The sequence below is a fragment of the Bos mutus genome, chromosome 8, assembly GCF_027580195.1.
Source record: "Bos mutus isolate GX-2022 chromosome 8, NWIPB_WYAK_1.1, whole genome shotgun sequence".
Taxonomy (NCBI): Eukaryota; Metazoa; Chordata; class Mammalia; order Artiodactyla; family Bovidae; genus Bos; species Bos mutus.
The window spans coordinates 68,638,339-68,656,385 of record NC_091624.1 but is presented as its reverse complement, the minus strand read 5'-3'; the positions used below and the strand labels follow the sequence as shown (position 1 = coordinate 68,656,385).

Genomic DNA, 18,047 nt, shown 5'->3' with positions numbered 1-18,047 from the left:
TTGAAGAAACGAATGGATGGAGGAACTGAATTAACTCTCTTCTTGAACAATCAATTCTGTCTTTCTGAATACAGCCTCAAAGCTTTGCCATTCGTATTTCTCAAGCAGTGTCACGTTTAACTTAAACCTTGATCCATGCACTAGTAAGTAGCTTTTTAATCAAGTTTCTATTTTTAGAGATCCTCTTTCATAGGCAGAAATGACATAAACCAAGATCATCTCCTTAGTTTATTTTTTTCTAGAGTCCTTAGCATGCTACATTAACCTGACAAAGCTTAATCTTGTGTTCATTTCACAATATATTTCATGCAGTTCACAGCTGTGATTGGGTTTACATTGACATTACACATGTTTTGATTCAGCCATGTGAAAAGAATAATTCTTAATGGAGTCTGTCTCTGAAAACTGTCCAAGCTTAAATAAGTGTGTGAGTAGTTCACTCTATTAAGTGCAGTCTCTCTTTAAAATGCAAGGATTTTCAGCATAGGAATATGAGGCCCCTGTTTATAGTCCGTTTGCAACCAAACCACTTCTTTAGGTTTCATTATCCTGAGCAATCCTCTTTTACAGAACTGTATTCAAGTACGCTACATTACTGAAGATTCCAGGTTGAGTCTAGGGGTGGGGCCGACCTTCAGCTTTATGTCCCCAAAGACATCTTCCATGGGCCCAGGCTTTCCCCAGACCATTCTTAGCATCAGACTCTCTTTTACAACCAACATTCAGCACTAAAGCCACAGAGCAGAGCTATTTGGCATTTTCCAGTGAAGTGCAAGAAATTAAATAAGTTATGTTTTTTATTGCTAAGGTCTAGAATCAAGCAGGGTCACTTTGTCATATGGCAGGAGAAGGTATACACAGGATGTGGCCTCTCCGTAAGGGGAGGGCGCAGGGTTCAAATGCACAGAAAATGTCACCTGGTCACCCCCATCGGGCGGCGCTTTAAGATGACGAGTTGAGTATTCGGGAGTCTGAGGAGTCAGACCTCTCGTCATAGTCGTCCTCGGTGTAAATGGACTGCTTTGACACCATGGGACACCCGTCATCGGGGATAGCGATCCGAGGGTCTTCGGGGGTGCGGGCGGGGAGGACGGGCGAGCTTCTGAAGACGCTGGTGGAGTTAGTGGGGAAAGGGCTGACGTACTGGGACCGCAGCTGGTACTGCTGCTGCAGCGTCATGGTGTTCCACAGGGTGACATCGTTGGGCAAAAACGGGCTCGACTGGTTTCTCGCCAGAGTATTCCTCAGCATCAGAGGGTACCGGGGTGGCTGGGGAAACGGGTGCTGCAGGGGCACAGCCAGGGGGTTGGGGACCACGTTGGTGGAGTCAGCAGAAAACCTCAGCGTGTCGGGGACTCTGAAGGCCGACCCCACAGACCACTTGGACGAGGAGAGGGGGTAGGAGCTCAAGGTGTGCTCGAAGAGGTGCCCGTTGGAGGGCAGCACCAGGCCCTCGGGCTCCCCAGCAGAAGTCCGGTCGGCGGCCGAGGAGGACGAGCGGCTGGAGAGCAGGACCTCCACAGCGCTCACCAGGTCACCCCCACAGCCCTTGAGGATCAACTCCAGCACCGCGGGCTTCTGGTGGGGGAATATCTTTTTCAACACTTCTAGGGGCGGTCTGTTGGCTTTCAAGCTGAAGGGCAGAGACACGGTCCCTGAGGGGCCCTCGATCAGGAGGTGGCTCTGCTCCCCGGGGTACTTGGGGCTGTCGGGCCGGCTCTCTGAGCTGGCCCCGTTCTTCTGGACCGCAAACCCCGCTTCGTCCACTGACACGATCTCGGGGCTCTCAGGTGTGAAGCAGCCCTTACTTTTGGCCACATCTGGGGAGCTCCTCTGGTCCGTGTCTTTGTCGCTGAAAGTCTCAGCATTGTCAGCGGTGCTGCCATCCCCAAGTCGTTCTTCTGTCAAATCTGAAAAGCAGAGAACAGCTGGTTGAATCCTCTCCTGGTATGCAAAGAACACATGTGCTCAGGAGAGGGCCCTACCTGTCCTTTTTGCAAGGGGAACTGCTTCTCTGTGGGTTATAACATACTGCAAGCCAGAAAATCTATGTCATTAGCAAATGGCAAAAAACGAACAAACCCTGTAAATAAGGATCTAGATATCAGAGTGATTTCTCAGAATGGGCTGTGCAGGAAAGCTTGCCTTCAACACAAAACGGTGCAGAGAGAACTATGACCACAGACGATGTGGCTATCTAGCAGTAACAGTCTAAATGCGGATCAGACTGAGGATAAACACTACCCAAGGACGAACAGAAAAATGAGCTTGGGCTTGTTTTCTAGCTCCTCTTCTCCAAATGAGGGGTCTGGTGCCACCAAAGGACATCAACAGCTGCAACAGCTGGTGTACGACCCATACACCCAAGGGAAATTTTAATATTTTAAAACCATTTTCCCTAGGCAGATTCTGTGTTATATGTGAACCAGTCATCAGTACGTTTCATCAGGATACCATGTAGAATAACAAGTCAATATGATTGCCAGAGTGAAAGAAGCCTCCATATGTGGAAACCTCTCTTAAAAGGCCACTCAAGATCCCAGAAGACTTGGTTGCGATAACCCGCACCAGAGGGCAAGCAACACCAGCTGTGAAACCTGGGTGTGGGACAGGCTGCAGACAGGGAGAAAGAGATGCCTGGAGAAGGCTTACGAAACTGGAGGAAGACCCATCAACGAAACAGTGCGTCCATAACTCCAGGACCTGGGGTGTAAGAAGCGTATAGGATGGACTTCAAGATACCTTCCTGAATTATATTTTTAAAAGAGAGAGAGAAAGAGAGACAGAGAGAGAGAGAGAGAGAGAGAAACAAAGCTTCCCAAATAAACCAGAGCTTTGCTGTGAAGTAAACCAGTAAACCAGTTGTAAATCTAACACTTTGGTCTAAGACATCACTCACCCCCTGAAGAGGGTTAGTATTACTGTGCTAAAGAGGCAGAAAGGAAGACGTAAGCAAGACTGGTTTGGTTGCAGAAGTAGGTTCTAAGAGACCTTTATAATAAAGGAGCATATTCTTTATTAACAATTTATATACAAGCAGATTTTTATCTTTCTTAAAACATGTACTGGCTGTGTCTACTCAGAGCCAACGTAACTGATCTGAAGATGGAAATTATTAATGACCCAGTTGTCAGGTTGTAAACAACCGGTTGGCCTGTGTTTTCCACTGCCCCTGCCTGAATAGCCTCATTGTCGCCTCCTCCCTGGGCACACCTGACGAGGTGTAGAGAGCCAGCTGGTGAAATTTCATCAAAGCAGCATCTAAAATCCATCTCCTCCTATTTGTTGTTGTTTATTTTAAAAGCCTTTAACAAAGACCCATTTGTAAGCTTTTTTCTAATATGAGATATACCTTAATTATAATTGCAAGAAAAAACTTTGATTCTTTACAAACCAATAAATATGTTCTAAGCATAAATACTTCAAAAAAATATCCTTAAACTATATCGGTGAAACTTTTGACTGTAAATCTGATACAAATTCATACCTATCTCAAATTTGCATTTAAACTGCTTCTTTTTCCAATACAAAATATCAGCTGTCAGTGTGGGGACCATCTTCAGCCAACACGCATGAAGCCATTTTTGCTTTCTATAACAATTTCGGGATATGCACAAGAGACCTTTTCGCAAGAGAAATATGACATATCCTCTTCAGCAGCATCCTAGGATTGGTGACCCAATATTCATCTCCTGGGTTAATGTGGTAGTCGTCCTTGATCCCAATGAGAAAAACAGCAACAGAAGAGCTTCCACAGGCTCATACTGCAAGCAGACAGACCTGTCTAAATTTCCTGACACATGACCCTACACCTACCTCTCGGTGTTACTCTGTCATTAAACACTTGACAATGAGCAGACAGTGACAGTATGTTAACTCAGCACTGAACTCAATGCACAACCGGATCTTGGCCTCTGCTCACTGGAGCTTAGGAAAACAAGTCAAATACTCTCCCGGGGGAAATACGGACATCAAGTAAGGCTTTAAACACTGTGATTCTCTAAACAGTTTTCTTATTTAACTTTCATCATCTATTATTATCAGCATCAAGTACTTTTATCACTGTATCCTGAAAGACATCAAGGGCAGAAAACATCATCAGATATAAGACTGGCCCCTAACTTGTGGAATTTATTACCAAGTTAGGGAGATGAGATGTGTGTGCGGGGAGAAAGCAAACACAGCCAGGGAAAAACTGCTAAGTGGGAAATATGCACACACGGAACACAAACGTTCACAGCAGCATTATCCACAAGTGACAAATGTTGGAATAAACCCAACATCCATCAATGATGGATGAACGGATAAACAAAATGTGGTCTATACATATAATCAAATAGTATTCAGCCTCAAAAACGAAATTCTCACATATGCTACAATGTGGATGAACCATGAATACATGCTAAGTAAAATAAGACAGACACAAAAGGAAAACCGATCTATGATACCATTTATATAACATACCTAGAACAGGCAAACTCATAGCGACAGAAAGGAAAAGAGTGTTGTCAGGGACTGGGGGAGGGAGTAACAGAGATGTACTGTCTAATAGGTATTGAGTTTCAGTAAGGGATGATAAAAAGTTCTGAAAATGGAAAGTGGTAAGGGCTGCACAACATTATGAATGTGTTTAATGTCACTATATTGTATCCCTAAAATGGGTTAAAATAGTAAAATTTATGTTGTGTGTATTTTACTACAATGAAAAAGTGAAAGAAATATGATACACAGCGTCACAGCAATATAGGGATGGTGAGATTGTTTTAAAGCAAGAAACAGCTGGCTCTTCTAGAAAAGAAAGGGTAACAACAAAAATTTTTTAAAGCTCTAATTTTGATATTTAGATATTTTCAAAAGCATACTTTCAAAAGCAGTGTGTGAACCTAACTTCCCATTTTAAAAGGTAACTTTTCCCCCATCCTGGATCAGTTACAGACACTGAAGACATTTAAGGAAAATGTCTCTAGGTCTATCACCAAGTTCATTCTTCCACAGAATGCTTCAGACTACAGAAGAAGTGGTTCAAAGGGCAAGTTTAGCCAAAGGAGAACTAAGGAATTAATGTTCTGGCTAATCTGCCATATCTACCATTAAGAAAATGTAGTAGTTTTTTCAAGATGGTAAAGGATGTACTGTTCCAAACCACTGGATACTGGATGGCAGGACTGTAAATCAGACAATACAAACTTTTATTTTGGAATCCATCTTCCCGATCTGCAGAGCAGGCCACAGTAGACTCTTCTCTGGTTGGCAGCGCGTCCAGCGGTCATGAAGCACTGGGCTGCGTAAAGTCTCTTCCGCATTTCCTCCTGCCCTTTTGTAGCTGCCACTGTGACATCCCAGTGCAGCAAGCACTTGTGGCCACCTCTCAGAGAGTGATGTGGGATTGTACTAATCTGTCCACACTCTCTCTCTCTCTCTGCAGATTTCTGGGCTGATTAACCTCTCCTAGAGGTGTGCTGGCTATGGCCAAAAAGTGAGAAAATCTAACGTGATGTCACAGGAATCAGACTTACAAATTCAGAACATTCCAACCAACCAAGTTCAGCCCAGTTTACACCATATCCAATGGGAAGATAGAAGCTGCTGAAGGAAGCCGTGAGTGGAACACACCTATGCTGTCCACACACCTGAGCACCATGTAAAGTCCTGCTAAGGGGTGCTGGATAAACAGAATCCCAGTCAACATCCAGGGATGCTGGGGTCTCAAAACTGGGCCAGGGAAGACTAGCCTCTCACCTTATACCAAGAATAACTCCTTACCCAGCAATAATGCCTACAGGGCAGAATATATGATCCCTGCAAGTTCATGGTGTCAAGTGCTGGTTGTATTGTTATACCTAAACTACAAGCATTGTAAATTATTCTGTCATAAATGCAGACTTTCACAAGTAATTACAGAGGGTGAATCTTGGGCCCAGTGATAAAGTATAATTTAATAACAGGTGTTTCTTTATATCTCTAGATATTTTTTTTCCTAAATGAACTTTATAAATGCTCCTGTTGGTTTAAAATACAAAGACTTTTCGAGATATAGAAATGTGAAACTGCCAAGTAGCAAAATGAAAAACGAAATGCTCTCCAAATGTTTTAACCTCTTTCTTCTTGAAACTGACACCCTAATTCCTAGAACATTAAAGAGTAAGAATATATTTCAATTGATAATATTTTTACTCCTAATATACAGGCACCAAAAACAGCTAGACTAAAAGCAGAAAGAAATCACTCATCTGCTATTGCAAACCAGTTATTGAAAGTGATATAATTTGCTATTTCTAAAGCTAAACATCTAGACATTTAAAAATCTTCTAGATGTTCACACTTCAATTTCGTATTTTTCATGATGCAGAAACACAGCTATCCCTGAAATAAACTCTTCACAAGGGTAAAGATGTTTTTTGAAAGTAGATACTCAATTAAGAAGGAATTTTTTTTCTCTGGAAAACAGTGCTACCAACTTCAAAAATGTATCTGTGCCATAAGAAGCTACAAGACTTTAAGGACAGAAAATGAACACTCACACAAAAATGACTTCCAATCTTCTGACCTCTTTCTGGACTCTAAAAGGAGTATTTTTCAAGAAGCAGGAGGGAAATTATCTAAAAATATACAAGTATGTTTGGTACTTATAAAAATGCAGCTAGCTACTTATTCAGTTGTCTATTTAACAAGTTTTAAGTCTTTTCACCATGTGCCCTTGCACTGTGCTAGCCAAGATTATACAGAGATGATCAAAGCATTTATCTTGTGAAGACTGAGAGGCTTACTCTTTACTAATGAACATTTTGCAAAATTTCCAAGTTACCTATGCAATGAGTCGTATTTACATTGAAACACAGCAGGTAACCCAAAGGCCAGCAGCTGGGCAGACTGCTGTATTCATGGGAGGGAATGTTGTTGAAAACAGTCATATAATGGCTATGAGGAGAACATATACTGAACTAAAACAAGTAATAATTACAGGGTGGTGGGGCAGAACAGATCTCAGCTTCATAAAATTTATGTCTGCCTAGTCATTGGCATCAAAAGAGATTAGAGATTTGTTAGAAAACCAATGATCTGAATGTTAAGTTTTCCATAATATTGTTATTCAGCAGTTGATTGTGTTGATTTTCTTATAGTTGTTTAACTGTATAATAAGATATAAAAAATTAAAAATAAAGCCTGCCTAGTTATGGTTCAGTTTCCCCTCAGTTTCTTCAGAGGACAGTGATTTGCAGGGCTCAAACAAGAGGGTGACTCCCTAAAGCCACATGGGACTCTTGGATGCTATGTGACACGATCCCAAGGTGATGGGCCTGCAATGGCCAGCATTCCACTACTCCAACCTCTGCCAGGAGAGGCCATGCAAACCCCAATGCAAGGCCCAACCTGCCATCAGAGCCATATGACACGAGACATAGGGTCCAGGACCTGAGTGACTAATGGCTGAGGAGCCACAACAGGTTCAAAAGCCAATCTAAGGAGAAAAGGAAGAGAGAAAGGGGAGGCAGGCAGGCAAGTAGGTTTTCACTGGACTCTGTGCAACATTTCCCAGAAAGGGGCTCGGAGTCCTCCAGGCACGTTGATTTATGAAGACTTACTCCCTTTCCCTCTGTAAAGCTGTTAGCTGAAAGTGCTGACTGGCTGCAGTGAAGAATTTCTCATCAATGCTCTTTGATTGTATTTTGCAAACAAAATGCCTGTTGCTTGGTAACATTTCACTTGAGCCTGACCTTCCCCGAAAGTTATTGCTATCAGATTCGATTTACACTGTCCTCTTGTGATTACTGTAATCTTTTAAACTCGGGAGTTCATCCATCAGGGAAAAGAAAAGTTGGTTGTGTAAGTCGAGAACAGGACTATCCGCCAGATTTATAACCCAGAGGGGCGTGCTGTGTTGGGGGAGAGGTTCTGTCCTGGGTGGCAGGGAAACGCTGATTCTGAGACGTGGAAAACGCCCCCCTCGCCCCCTCTCCCCCCGCCCCCCCCCCAACCCCGAGTTCCCTACGCCCGGTGCTCTGACCCATAAGATGGACATCAGCGCCTCTCTGAACCTCTGGGGCAGTTTGGGCTCCCCCGGGAGAAAGGGGCTGGGAGACTAGCCAGAGCTACGCCCACCTCGAGGGGCGCCAGGAGGGCAATGGGGCTTGGTCCGCCTCCCAGGCTGGAGCTGCCAGATAAAATCGTCCGCAGGATGCCCAGTGGAATCTGCACTTAGGAAAAACAACAAAGCATGTTTTAGAAGTTTGCCCTGTGCAGTGTTTGACGTCCTATTTGTGTGTGTGTGTGTATTTGTAGGCTTTTTGCTAAATCTGGCACTCTGCCGAAGCTGGGAGGCAGCAGGGAGGGAGCGGGGAGCGGGAGAGCAGAGGCTAGGCGAAGCTGAACGAGGAGGGCCAGGCGGGCTGCCGGTTGAGCCCTGCCGGTGGGGCTGAGCGCCCACCGCTCACTGCAGAAGGAGCTGGGGAAGGAGGCAGCCTCCCACCGGACAGGGATCCGAGGGGAAGCGGTCCAGGGCAGCCGCAGGGGAGCCACAGGCACACGGCTGCCACCGCAAAACACGGCCGCCATGGCCTCTATGGGTCTCCCGACTGTCCCAGCTCCAACCCCGGGTCCGGAACCAGTCACCCGCACTGGCCGAGCTCAGCACAAGGGCCGGGGACCCAAGGCGGCCACTGGCCAGGCACGGGAGGGAAAGACCAGAGCTGAGAGCTGCCCCGGAGCCGGCCACGGGTCAGGCTTGGAAGAGACCGGTCAGCCTCGCGTCTTCCTTTTCGTTTGGTTGGTTTTTATTACTTAAAACTAAACCCCTTGCCCCAAATCAAAACGTCTGAAGTAACCAGACCCTGTTTTAAATTCTTAGGTACCCTTCAGGAAAGACTTTGAGGTCTCCTACCACTTCTGTGCTTCAAGTCCCTGGTCGTTGAGCATTTCCCACCCTGGCCTGGACTAGCGCTCTGCCCACAACTCAGTATCGGTGCAGATGTGTGTGTGTGTGTGTGTGTGTGTTTTTTTTTTTTTAATTAAAAGTAAAATTTAAAATTAGGAAGCTGACAAGACAGGACCTAATCAAGCTGGAACTGAAAAGCCCAGAGTAAGCTTCAAGATGTGAGGAAGTGCCGGCCAGGAGGTAAGATAAAATAAAGGCAGTTTTCCGAAATCTCCCAACTTCCCTCCCTACAGGTCTCTTGTTTCGCTTCTTTTCAGGAGAAATAAACAGGAAAGAAGATCCTACTTTCTTAACCCTGCTCTCTTATTCCTAATCAAATATGATGCTTTAGATTTCTTTACCTTCAAGAAATGTTAAAACTTGCTCACACATTTCTTTTGATGGCAGATGTAAACCTAGCGAGAGTCCATAGCCACAGACCTGTCCCCTCTCAGCCCAAGGAGACCCAGGACATTCTTCAGGAAGAAGAGGAGGACGTGGGGGGAGGGAGCCACACACAGGAATGTAACTTAAGCTTCCCACCTTGGTCATGACCCTTAACTTTCCTGAGCTCTGGAGCCCAGTCCAGAAAGGCAGGCTTGGCTGGTTGAAACTGCTGACTCAGATACACTAAGAGCTGAAAGATGTTCAAGTTCCCAAGATATTTTCATAACGGGAAGGAGGAGGGGAGTGAGAAGGATGAAGAGGGAATGGGAGAGGAACGAACGAATCAACAGGGTAGTTTTAAAGAAGCTTAGACTAGAATTTGAGGTTCCATCAAAATCTACTAATTCCAGGCCAGTCATAGATGATACTCAAGCAGCAGGGGAAATGTACTCTCAAAAAAAAAAAAATGCTCTAATCCATTGCTAAAAGTAATAATCTGAGAATATGAAATTTCTCCTTAAAACCACGGCCACTTTTAAAAGGATGTTAAACATGATACACCATTAGATAATATAATTCCTGTTCCTTTAAAGAATCTGAAGCATAATATGGGAACTAAATTTCTTCCAGCTACAAAGCTGAGTTTTGGTATTAATGTTGCTCGCTGCACAAGGTGTTTTTTCTCCAGCAGTTGCCCAACAAACATTCCCTTCTCCAGGGCACGTTCTTTTCTTAAGGATCTCTGGACAGGGGGAAAGATACCCTGTGTTTCTGCACCTGCATTTGCAGCCAATAAAAAAAGCCAATGTCTCCACAGCTATGTACCTGAACAAAATCTCCATAATCCCACAGAAACAAATCTCTATAAATGACCAGCAGATATTCAGATTCCTAATGGTCTATAAGGACTTCCCTGGTAGCTCAACAGTAAAGAATCTGCCTGCAGTGCAGGAAACATGGGTCAGATCCCTGGGTCGAGAAGATCCCCTGGAGAAGGAAACGGCAACCCACCCCAGTATTCTTGCCTGGAAAATTCCATGGACAGAGGAGCCTGGCAGCCTACAGTCCATGGGATCACAAGAGTCAGACAGGACTTAGCGACTAAACCACCACCACCCACCAGTGGTCTGTGAACTTACTGTACACGTGGACCTACAATTCAAATAGCGCTTCACTTCCCTAAGTAGTGAGCTACTTGCCCAGTACCATATCTAACAGGCTTCTCAATATGCATGGTATGTTACATACAAATACATCCTAACACCTGCAAAAAAATACGTAGAGCAACCAGTAGTCCCATCCAAGCAGTTTTCCCTAACTTAAACCCCATGGGTTTTCTCCATGTAAAGCACTGCGTAGAACTGATCCACTTGTGTGCCTGCCTTCCTAATGGAAAACAACTATCTAGTCCTTCCCTGCCCTCTCTCATCATCATCAGATTGGTGACTGGCTTTTTTGTTGGTGTTAAATGGAATTATGGGAGCAAACCAATTGAAAGAAGAAAACAAAAGTTACCTAAATAATATGTGCAAGGTACACAGCAGGACCAGCTGGAAACTGAGCTGCTGGTCCCTGACAGCTTAGTCCCCCAAAGCCATCACTCTGACCTCTTCTTGGGTCAAATCCTATTCTCCTTTGCAATTACTGGTTTTCAATTTGAAAGGCTCAGGCTATCCCGGAAGGCTTGGTTCCCGGTGAAAGAGAGCGCACCAGGTGCAATCAGCCTCCCGCTCTTCCTCGCCCCAAGCTTGTATCATTGCTGCTGCTGCTCCGCCTTTCTGCCTCCCTCACTGCCCACCTCCCAGGGCTGTTTTTGGTCTCGGTGCTTTAGAAACGGTGAACTTTGGCTATCCCAGAGAACAGGTGTGAAGAGCACAGGATGTGAAGGAAACCAAACCCCTCTTGGACAGGGACCCCAGAACCCAATGCACTATTATGGGGGTGCTGCCTGCACTGTCACAGGGGAAATGGAGACAGAGGAACTGGAAATGGGAAGGTTCAGAAGAGTCACTGGCATAGATCAACTTTGAGAACTGAGACAAAACCCTCCTAGTTATCTGCCCTAATTTAAAAGAAAAAAACAAAAAGGTTCTTTCCCCTCCCCTCTGACTCCCCTGTGGCAAACCTATAAAACATGAAGCGATCATACTGACAAAAGAGAGTCACCAGGAAGTGAGTGGACATACTCAGGGAAAGGCTTATATCCCACCTCGGATTAAACAGTGACAAAATCCACGTTCAGCAAACTCACTTCTGTCCTTAAACACCCAGTTCTGCTCTTCACATAAGATATTCTCAGAGGTTGGGTCTACAGAGCATAACTGAGGACCAGGGCAGCAGAACTGAGCCTGCCAAGCGGTCTACCAGCTTATCCCCCCAAAAAACGGCATGTCCCAGCTCCACCCAGCAATCTAGTGCTCCGGAAAGCCTCTCCAGAAACCAGAAGTATTGCATTTTGGGGGGAGGGCAATTAAGGGTAGGCAGAAGCTCTACCATTAGTTCCACCCACAGGAGGGCTTTGGTCAGTCGGGAGCCTTCCACCTATGAGTCCCAGCATACCTCTCAACCCTCTCCCTGAGAAGATGGGGTTTCTTTCCTTTGCGCATCTGCCCCAGTGAAAGGGAAACACCAAATACCTGTCCACTGAATTCCAAGGGGTTAAAAACCAAAGGGGCATTTGGGCTGGGCAGGACAGTCGCAAGCTAGTAAGTCTCCAGGAGGAAAGGCTCCAGTGGAGTGTGCAAAGTTTTGGTGGCCTGAAGCAGGGAACCGGGAAAAAAAGGTGAGTAGGGGGATCTGCGCAGCTCCAGGACTCAGGGCAGACCCTTGCTCTCTAGAGCACAGGAGAGGAGGAGGGGGAGGAGGAGAGGAGAGGACCGGGTCCACGGAGAACTGGAGAAAGGGCTCTCCAGGCGTGGCCTTCCTCACTGTAGGTCAGGTTTTGTCTTTCTTTAAAACCACAGACTGCAGAGGACTGCCTGCGAAATGGTGTTACAGGACCTGAACTCCTGCAAAAGGAGTTGGTTGGCTCTGGGTGCACCAGATTGAGTCCCCGCTAACAGTTTTGGGAGTCTCTCTGGTCCCATTCTACTATTGCTTCTAAACAGGGCTTCCTTCAACAAACTGCAAAAGGCTGGAGACCACAGCAGACTGCTAGGAAGGCTTCAGGTTCGCTCCAGTTCCCGGGTGCCGAGAAAATCGCCCAGAGTAGGCCAAACCGTGGGCCTGGGCTCCTTCTCTGTCCTCCCGTCCCGACCTTCAGATGCAAGGCCTCTCAAGCCCACAGTCGGAAAGCCTGGCGGTGTGTGCGCCCGCGTGGATTTTAATCTGGTCCTGTTTCGACCTCTTTATCTACCCGTCCCCTTAAACTTAGAAAAGGCACTTGGCGAGCCCGAGGCGCCTTTCCCGAAGGCACCTGGGTTCTACCTCCTACCTCTCCGGGTCCAGACTGAACGCCGCTTCTGCCGAGGGAATAAGGACCGGCTTGGCTGAAGTTGGGGGGGGGGGGCGGAGATCACGCCCAGCCCACTCCCGCCACACTCGCCTTCGGGCCGGCCGGCCAAAGCCTCCAGAGCTGCTTCCACGTGTTTCCGCCCAGGCGCCAGCCCGGCCCGGCCCCGCCGCGGCCCTTACCTGGCTTGGCGAGCGGCGCCTGCAGCGCCCCGGGCGGGGCTCGGCGGCCCAGCGCAGCGCGGCGGCCGCAGCCAACTCAGCGGCTGGGCGCGACGGCGGCTGAGACTGCTGCGAGGTCGGCGGCGGCTGCGGGGCGGCGGCGGCGTCTCCCGGCGGCGGGGGTCCCGGCAGGGCGCGCAGCGAGTCGGGGATGAGGCTCTCGAGGCTCTCGTTGGCCTGCTGCCTGCGCAGCGCCACCTGCGCCGCCATGACCCGCTGCCGCTCGATGATGAGGATGCACTTCTCGCAGGTGCAGTCTTTGAAGCGGCAGTAGCGCTTGTGGCCCTTGAGCCAGGACAGCACGCCGTGGTTGCGGCAGCGCGCGCACTTGGGCGTGCGCTGCAGGGGCGCCCGCGGCGGCTGCGACACCGGGCCGCCCATGTACAGGTAGGGGGAGCCGTAGCCGTTCATGCCCCGGGCTCCCGACACAGCTGGCAAGCTGGCGGCGGGAGCCGATACTGGGCCGCTGGACGGCGGGGCTGAGAGGCCCTCTCAAAAGCGGCCTCCGGGCGGCGCAGTCCTCGGAGTCTTCGGTCCCGCAGTCCAGGCGGCCTCGAGCGCTTCGGAGTGGCTGGAGGGGCCGCGGCCGTCTTTACTGCTCCCGGCGGGCGCTTCCCCAACCCCGAGTCGGCCGAGTCTCCGCCCGCCGCTCCTTTGGCCGGCACGTCCTCCCCGGCCGCGACGCGGCGGCGGCTGCCGGGAGCCGGCGAGAGCTCTGGTTAAGGTCTGAGGCGGCTCGTCTGCAGCTCCCGCGCGCAGACCTGCCGGCACGTCCTCCGCCGCCCTCCCCCCGCCTCCCTCCCCCGCCACCCCCACCTCCGGGGTCCCGGTCTCCAGGCACTCTCCACCCCACTCCACTCCACGCCTCCTTCCTTTCTGCCGGCGCCTCTCGAGTCCCGGCGCTTCACTCTCCTTGCTACCTGCCGCCGGGCCACTCTCACGGGGGCGCTCACTGCCCCCTCCTCCACGCTCCCCGCGCCTCCCCTGCTTGCACGGGAGGGACTGCAGCACTCGGGACGCGGCAGCGCCCGCGGGGCGGGGAAGGGAGGACCTGCGCGGATGAGCGTGAGGGTGCCTCTGGGCGAGGCGGGTGGCAGTTCCCCTTCAACTCTTTTCCCTCCTCCCTCCAGGCCCGATTTGGCGGCACCGGGCCCGAGGCGGCTTTCATTCCCACACTTGGCCACAGAAACACAGCTCGGGGATATCCGGAACCTATCTGAGCGCTGCGGGTGCACTAGGGTCCCGGCGCGAGAAGAGCTTTTAAGTTGGGGGGAGCCAGGCCCTGCGGCCACTGGCTGAAGGAATTGGAGGTAGGGCATTGGAACTGGTTCGAGAAATGGGGGCTTTCTTGAGTTCTTTTTGCAACGTTGTTGTTGTTGTTGTTTTCCCCCTTTTGCCGCTGCAGAAGAAAATGCTTTTGAAAACCTGCTGGTCCAAGGACGACGACCCGTTTTGCAAGCTATTTCAAAGGGGAAAATAGTCCTCCCTCTGTGGCGCAGAGTTTACCTTTCTACACCTCCACGTTGTAATAAAAAATAAAATCTCTGTCCTGAAAAGCCGGCAAGTGCTCTTTTGGAGTTTGTGTTTAAGCACTGGGTCTAAACTTTCAGGGAGCGGATGGAGGGGCCACGCTAGCGCCCCCAAAGTTACCGCATATGATCTGCGTTCTGCCTAACGGTCTTTGAGAGATCAAACGGAGGTCTCGCATCACCCCATTCAAATGCCCACGGACTGAGCAAGCTAGTTATGAATAAGGGATGGGGCCTCCCCACCCCCACCCCAGTGTCTTTGTGTACGGGTGGGAGAGGACCTTTGCACAAGATGACAGCATAAAACTGTTTAAAGTGATACTGTGTGTATAGGTTTGGCCTAAAGCAGAATACTTCCACAAATGCACAGAGATGCTCCCCTAATGCGAGAAAACAAAACTAAAAAGCAGTGGTTACTGCGGCGCAGGGTAGCACAATGGCTCAGTGCGAAGAGGGGCGATGGCAATCCCGGAGCTCTCAGTTGGCAGGCTTCAGAGAGCACACCCTGAATTCATCTCTTGGCGGTCTGGATGAATCCAATGCGAATCCGGAGCGTAGACCAGTCGGCTGCAATGGTCAACCGGTCGGCGCCTCTCAGCTTTATTCTGCACTGCTTTGGAAGCAAACAAACAACCCGAAAACGTCCATGTGTGTGCTGTGAATTCAAGTACCACCAGGCGTTCCAGCAGCCAACCCTCCGCCTAAAAGGGCGATTCCGGGAGAGGAGGTTAAAAAGTGAACCTGATTGTGTATCTTTCCCTTGAGGCCCTTGGCTGCCCCCCACCTTCCCCATTTCAGACCTGCGGACCTCATGGGGCGCAGAAAGGAACCCCCAGCAAGAGACTGCTAACCTTAGGAGGCTTGCCTCCAAAACTGCTTAGGGCACAGACCCCTTAGTCTTACTCCTAACTCCCACCACGTCATCAATCTCTCCTCCCGAACTTCGCGAGGCACTACAACTGAGAGGAACTTCCAAAAATTCTCGGGACTGGAAGCCTGGGTCACCCGCAGCGCCGTGGCCCAGAGGCTTGCAAGTGGGAAGTTGACACATAGAAGGCCTAGAATGACCCTGAATCTGGGGCACTGAAATCTCTAAATCTCTTGGGAATGCAGAGACCACAAATTTTGCAAAGCCACATTTCTCCCATATTTCCTTCAAATAAATGGTCAGCAAAACCAGGAGTATAAGAAACCTGAGAGTAACGATTTCTTTTCTTTTTTTTTTTTTAAAGGAAAGCAGCAGAGCTCAGCACCAGGTTTGGGGGACATTTCCACTACAAGGCGACCCACTCTCCCTCAGTCACCTAGTCACCCTTGCCACTCAAACAGTCTTGCATTATTTGGTCCCCGGGGCTCCGTTTCACTCCAGTGCACATGGAGGCTGAGACCTAAATACTCATTTGATATAGCGCAATAATCCTTTTCTCATATTTGATGGGAATGTTTTCCATATCCCAGTATTTGACAACATCTCCCTATAGGGACAGGTTTGTATTTATGTTGGTAAAATGTCCCCTGCCTCAAAGTCTATTGTAACCCAACACCTGACAACCCCGAGTCCCATTTCTGTTTGCAGAAAGGGTTTATTCAAGCACATAATGGGATCCCAGCAGAAAGCCTTTCAGAACAAGGGGCTATGGTAAACTTCACCACATGAACTCCGTTTCCAGGGCTATTAAGCTTTTAATTGGAAAATAGCAGAGGAAATTTCAAGGTGACTATAACGTGTTAGTAGTTAGTGTGGAGAAGAAAAGCCGGAGCGGGGATGAATGTAAAAAGCATATGGTCCGAATCACATTTAGGAGGAGAGGCCTGCCGCTTAGTACAACTAAGTCCCGGCGGCTTATATACTTATGGGAAAAATCATCAAAGAAATTGGAAAGGGAGCAGTGAGAGTTACAAGTAAGTGTAACCTCGCTAGACTGGATCCACTCAGTCCTGCTCTGGGTGGGTGGGTGTGGGTGCGCGCGCGCGTGTTCAAACCACAATAACTGGGTAAAGCTTGTGTGTGTGTGTGTGCGCGCGCGGGCGCTTACGCATGTGTTCAAACCACAATTAACTGGGTAAAGCTGTGATAGGTATTAAAGGGTCAAAGGCTGTAAGACAAGTGTGCGTATGTGGTTCTCTTTCTCTTGGCGCGCACACAATCTCACGGGTTGTGTGTATATCTAAAAGTTAAGAACGCAGTGCCCCTGCTCAGAAACTGAAGATGTCCCGATTGGAAGCTGCCCCTCACCGCAAGCAACACTTAATCAAAAGGACAGTTTCATATTGTCCCGGATATATAAATACATCAAGAAATTTTCTGCTTTGCTGGATTCTTAGGGAGGGGGAAGTCAAGGTTCTTATACTGCTGCTTAAACCTCGACCACGGTGACACTGAAGACTGGGGCATGTAGAAAGCCTTTTTATGTTTTTATTTTCTAGAAAGCCCTTTTAAAGCAGGAAAACGAACTCCCTCTACCCACTCAAGAATTTTTCAGCTCTCACCCTGTCCATGCCTCTCAGCATCACTCATTGGCGAGCTTCACATTGAAAGGGGGGAACAAATGTCCAGTGAGGCATTTGTTTCTAGAGGGGAAACCAGCAATCCATTTCTTGAGGTAACAATGATGCCCCGGTCTGCCACATTTGGGAGGGCCTCCTATACACCCCCATGGATCCCCGAAGTCACCCTCCGGGGCTCAAGACAGAGGACAGAGACCATGCGACCAACGAGTGATTGAACTTGCGCCTGACCGGCGGGGGACGCGGCTAAGCAGAAGGAAGATCCTGGAGTCTCGTCCCACACCATTGTGGCATCAGGCTGCCTGAGGATCTCGGCGGCCGAAGCTTTTCGGAGCAAACGGGACCTAAAACGGCTTGCAACCCCGCCAGCCCCGTACAGACGCGGCTGCCTGGTCCTTCGTATTCTAGAACTCTGGAAACCAGCAACCGTTCACGCCAAGGTCGCGCCTGCCCCCACCATCTAAGGCGGGTGTAGGGGTGTCGCTCCCGCACTGCAGCGTCTGAGGCGCGGCGACATCCGCCGAGCGCTCCCCCTGGGCCAGGGCCGCGAGGCCCGAAGGCGCCCGGGGCTCCTGGGTCGAGGCGCACGCACCCCGCCGGCACCAGGAGGGCGTGTGGGGACCCGGGGCGGTGGTCAGATCCCTACACCGTTTTAGAAGAGTGTCGCCTCGGAAGCCTGACGACCCCGTTTGCTTTCTGGGCCAAAGGAAAAGGAAAGATGTACCCTCCGAGATGAAATGAGAGCAGCCCCGGACTTTAACATTTTAAGACAGTCTTTTCTCTGCGACTCCAGAAACCAAAAAGAGTCGGGAAAATAATTTTAAGTACGTTAGCGAAAACTTCAAGAAACAAGAGTTTCTTTTCCCCGGAGTATTTGCTTTCGGGGCGCTAGTGCAATGCCCCAGGACAAGCCCTCTTTCCAGAACTCTCTGGCGACTCCTCGGCAGTCTCAGAATAAAGCTCTGCGGGGTGAGGCGGAGAGAGGTGAGGACTTCAGCGCTGAAGTCCCTTCTCGATTCGAGCGGCACGACAATAAATAG

The 18,047-nt window shown here is 49.1% G+C and overlaps 1 protein-coding gene across 1 annotated transcript; it reads right to left on the bottom strand.

Moving 5' to 3' along the window:
* Positions 1–759: 759 nt before the first annotated feature.
* DMRT3 (doublesex and mab-3 related transcription factor 3) lies at positions 760–13,436 on the bottom strand. The gene is given in 3 exon segments (XM_070376120.1): positions 760–1,910; positions 12,932–12,967; positions 12,970–13,436. Coding segments are annotated over 3 exon segments (1,416 nt in total). The 5' UTR covers positions 13,382–13,436; the 3' UTR covers positions 760–942.
* Between the last annotated feature and the right edge of the window lie 4,611 nt (positions 13,437–18,047).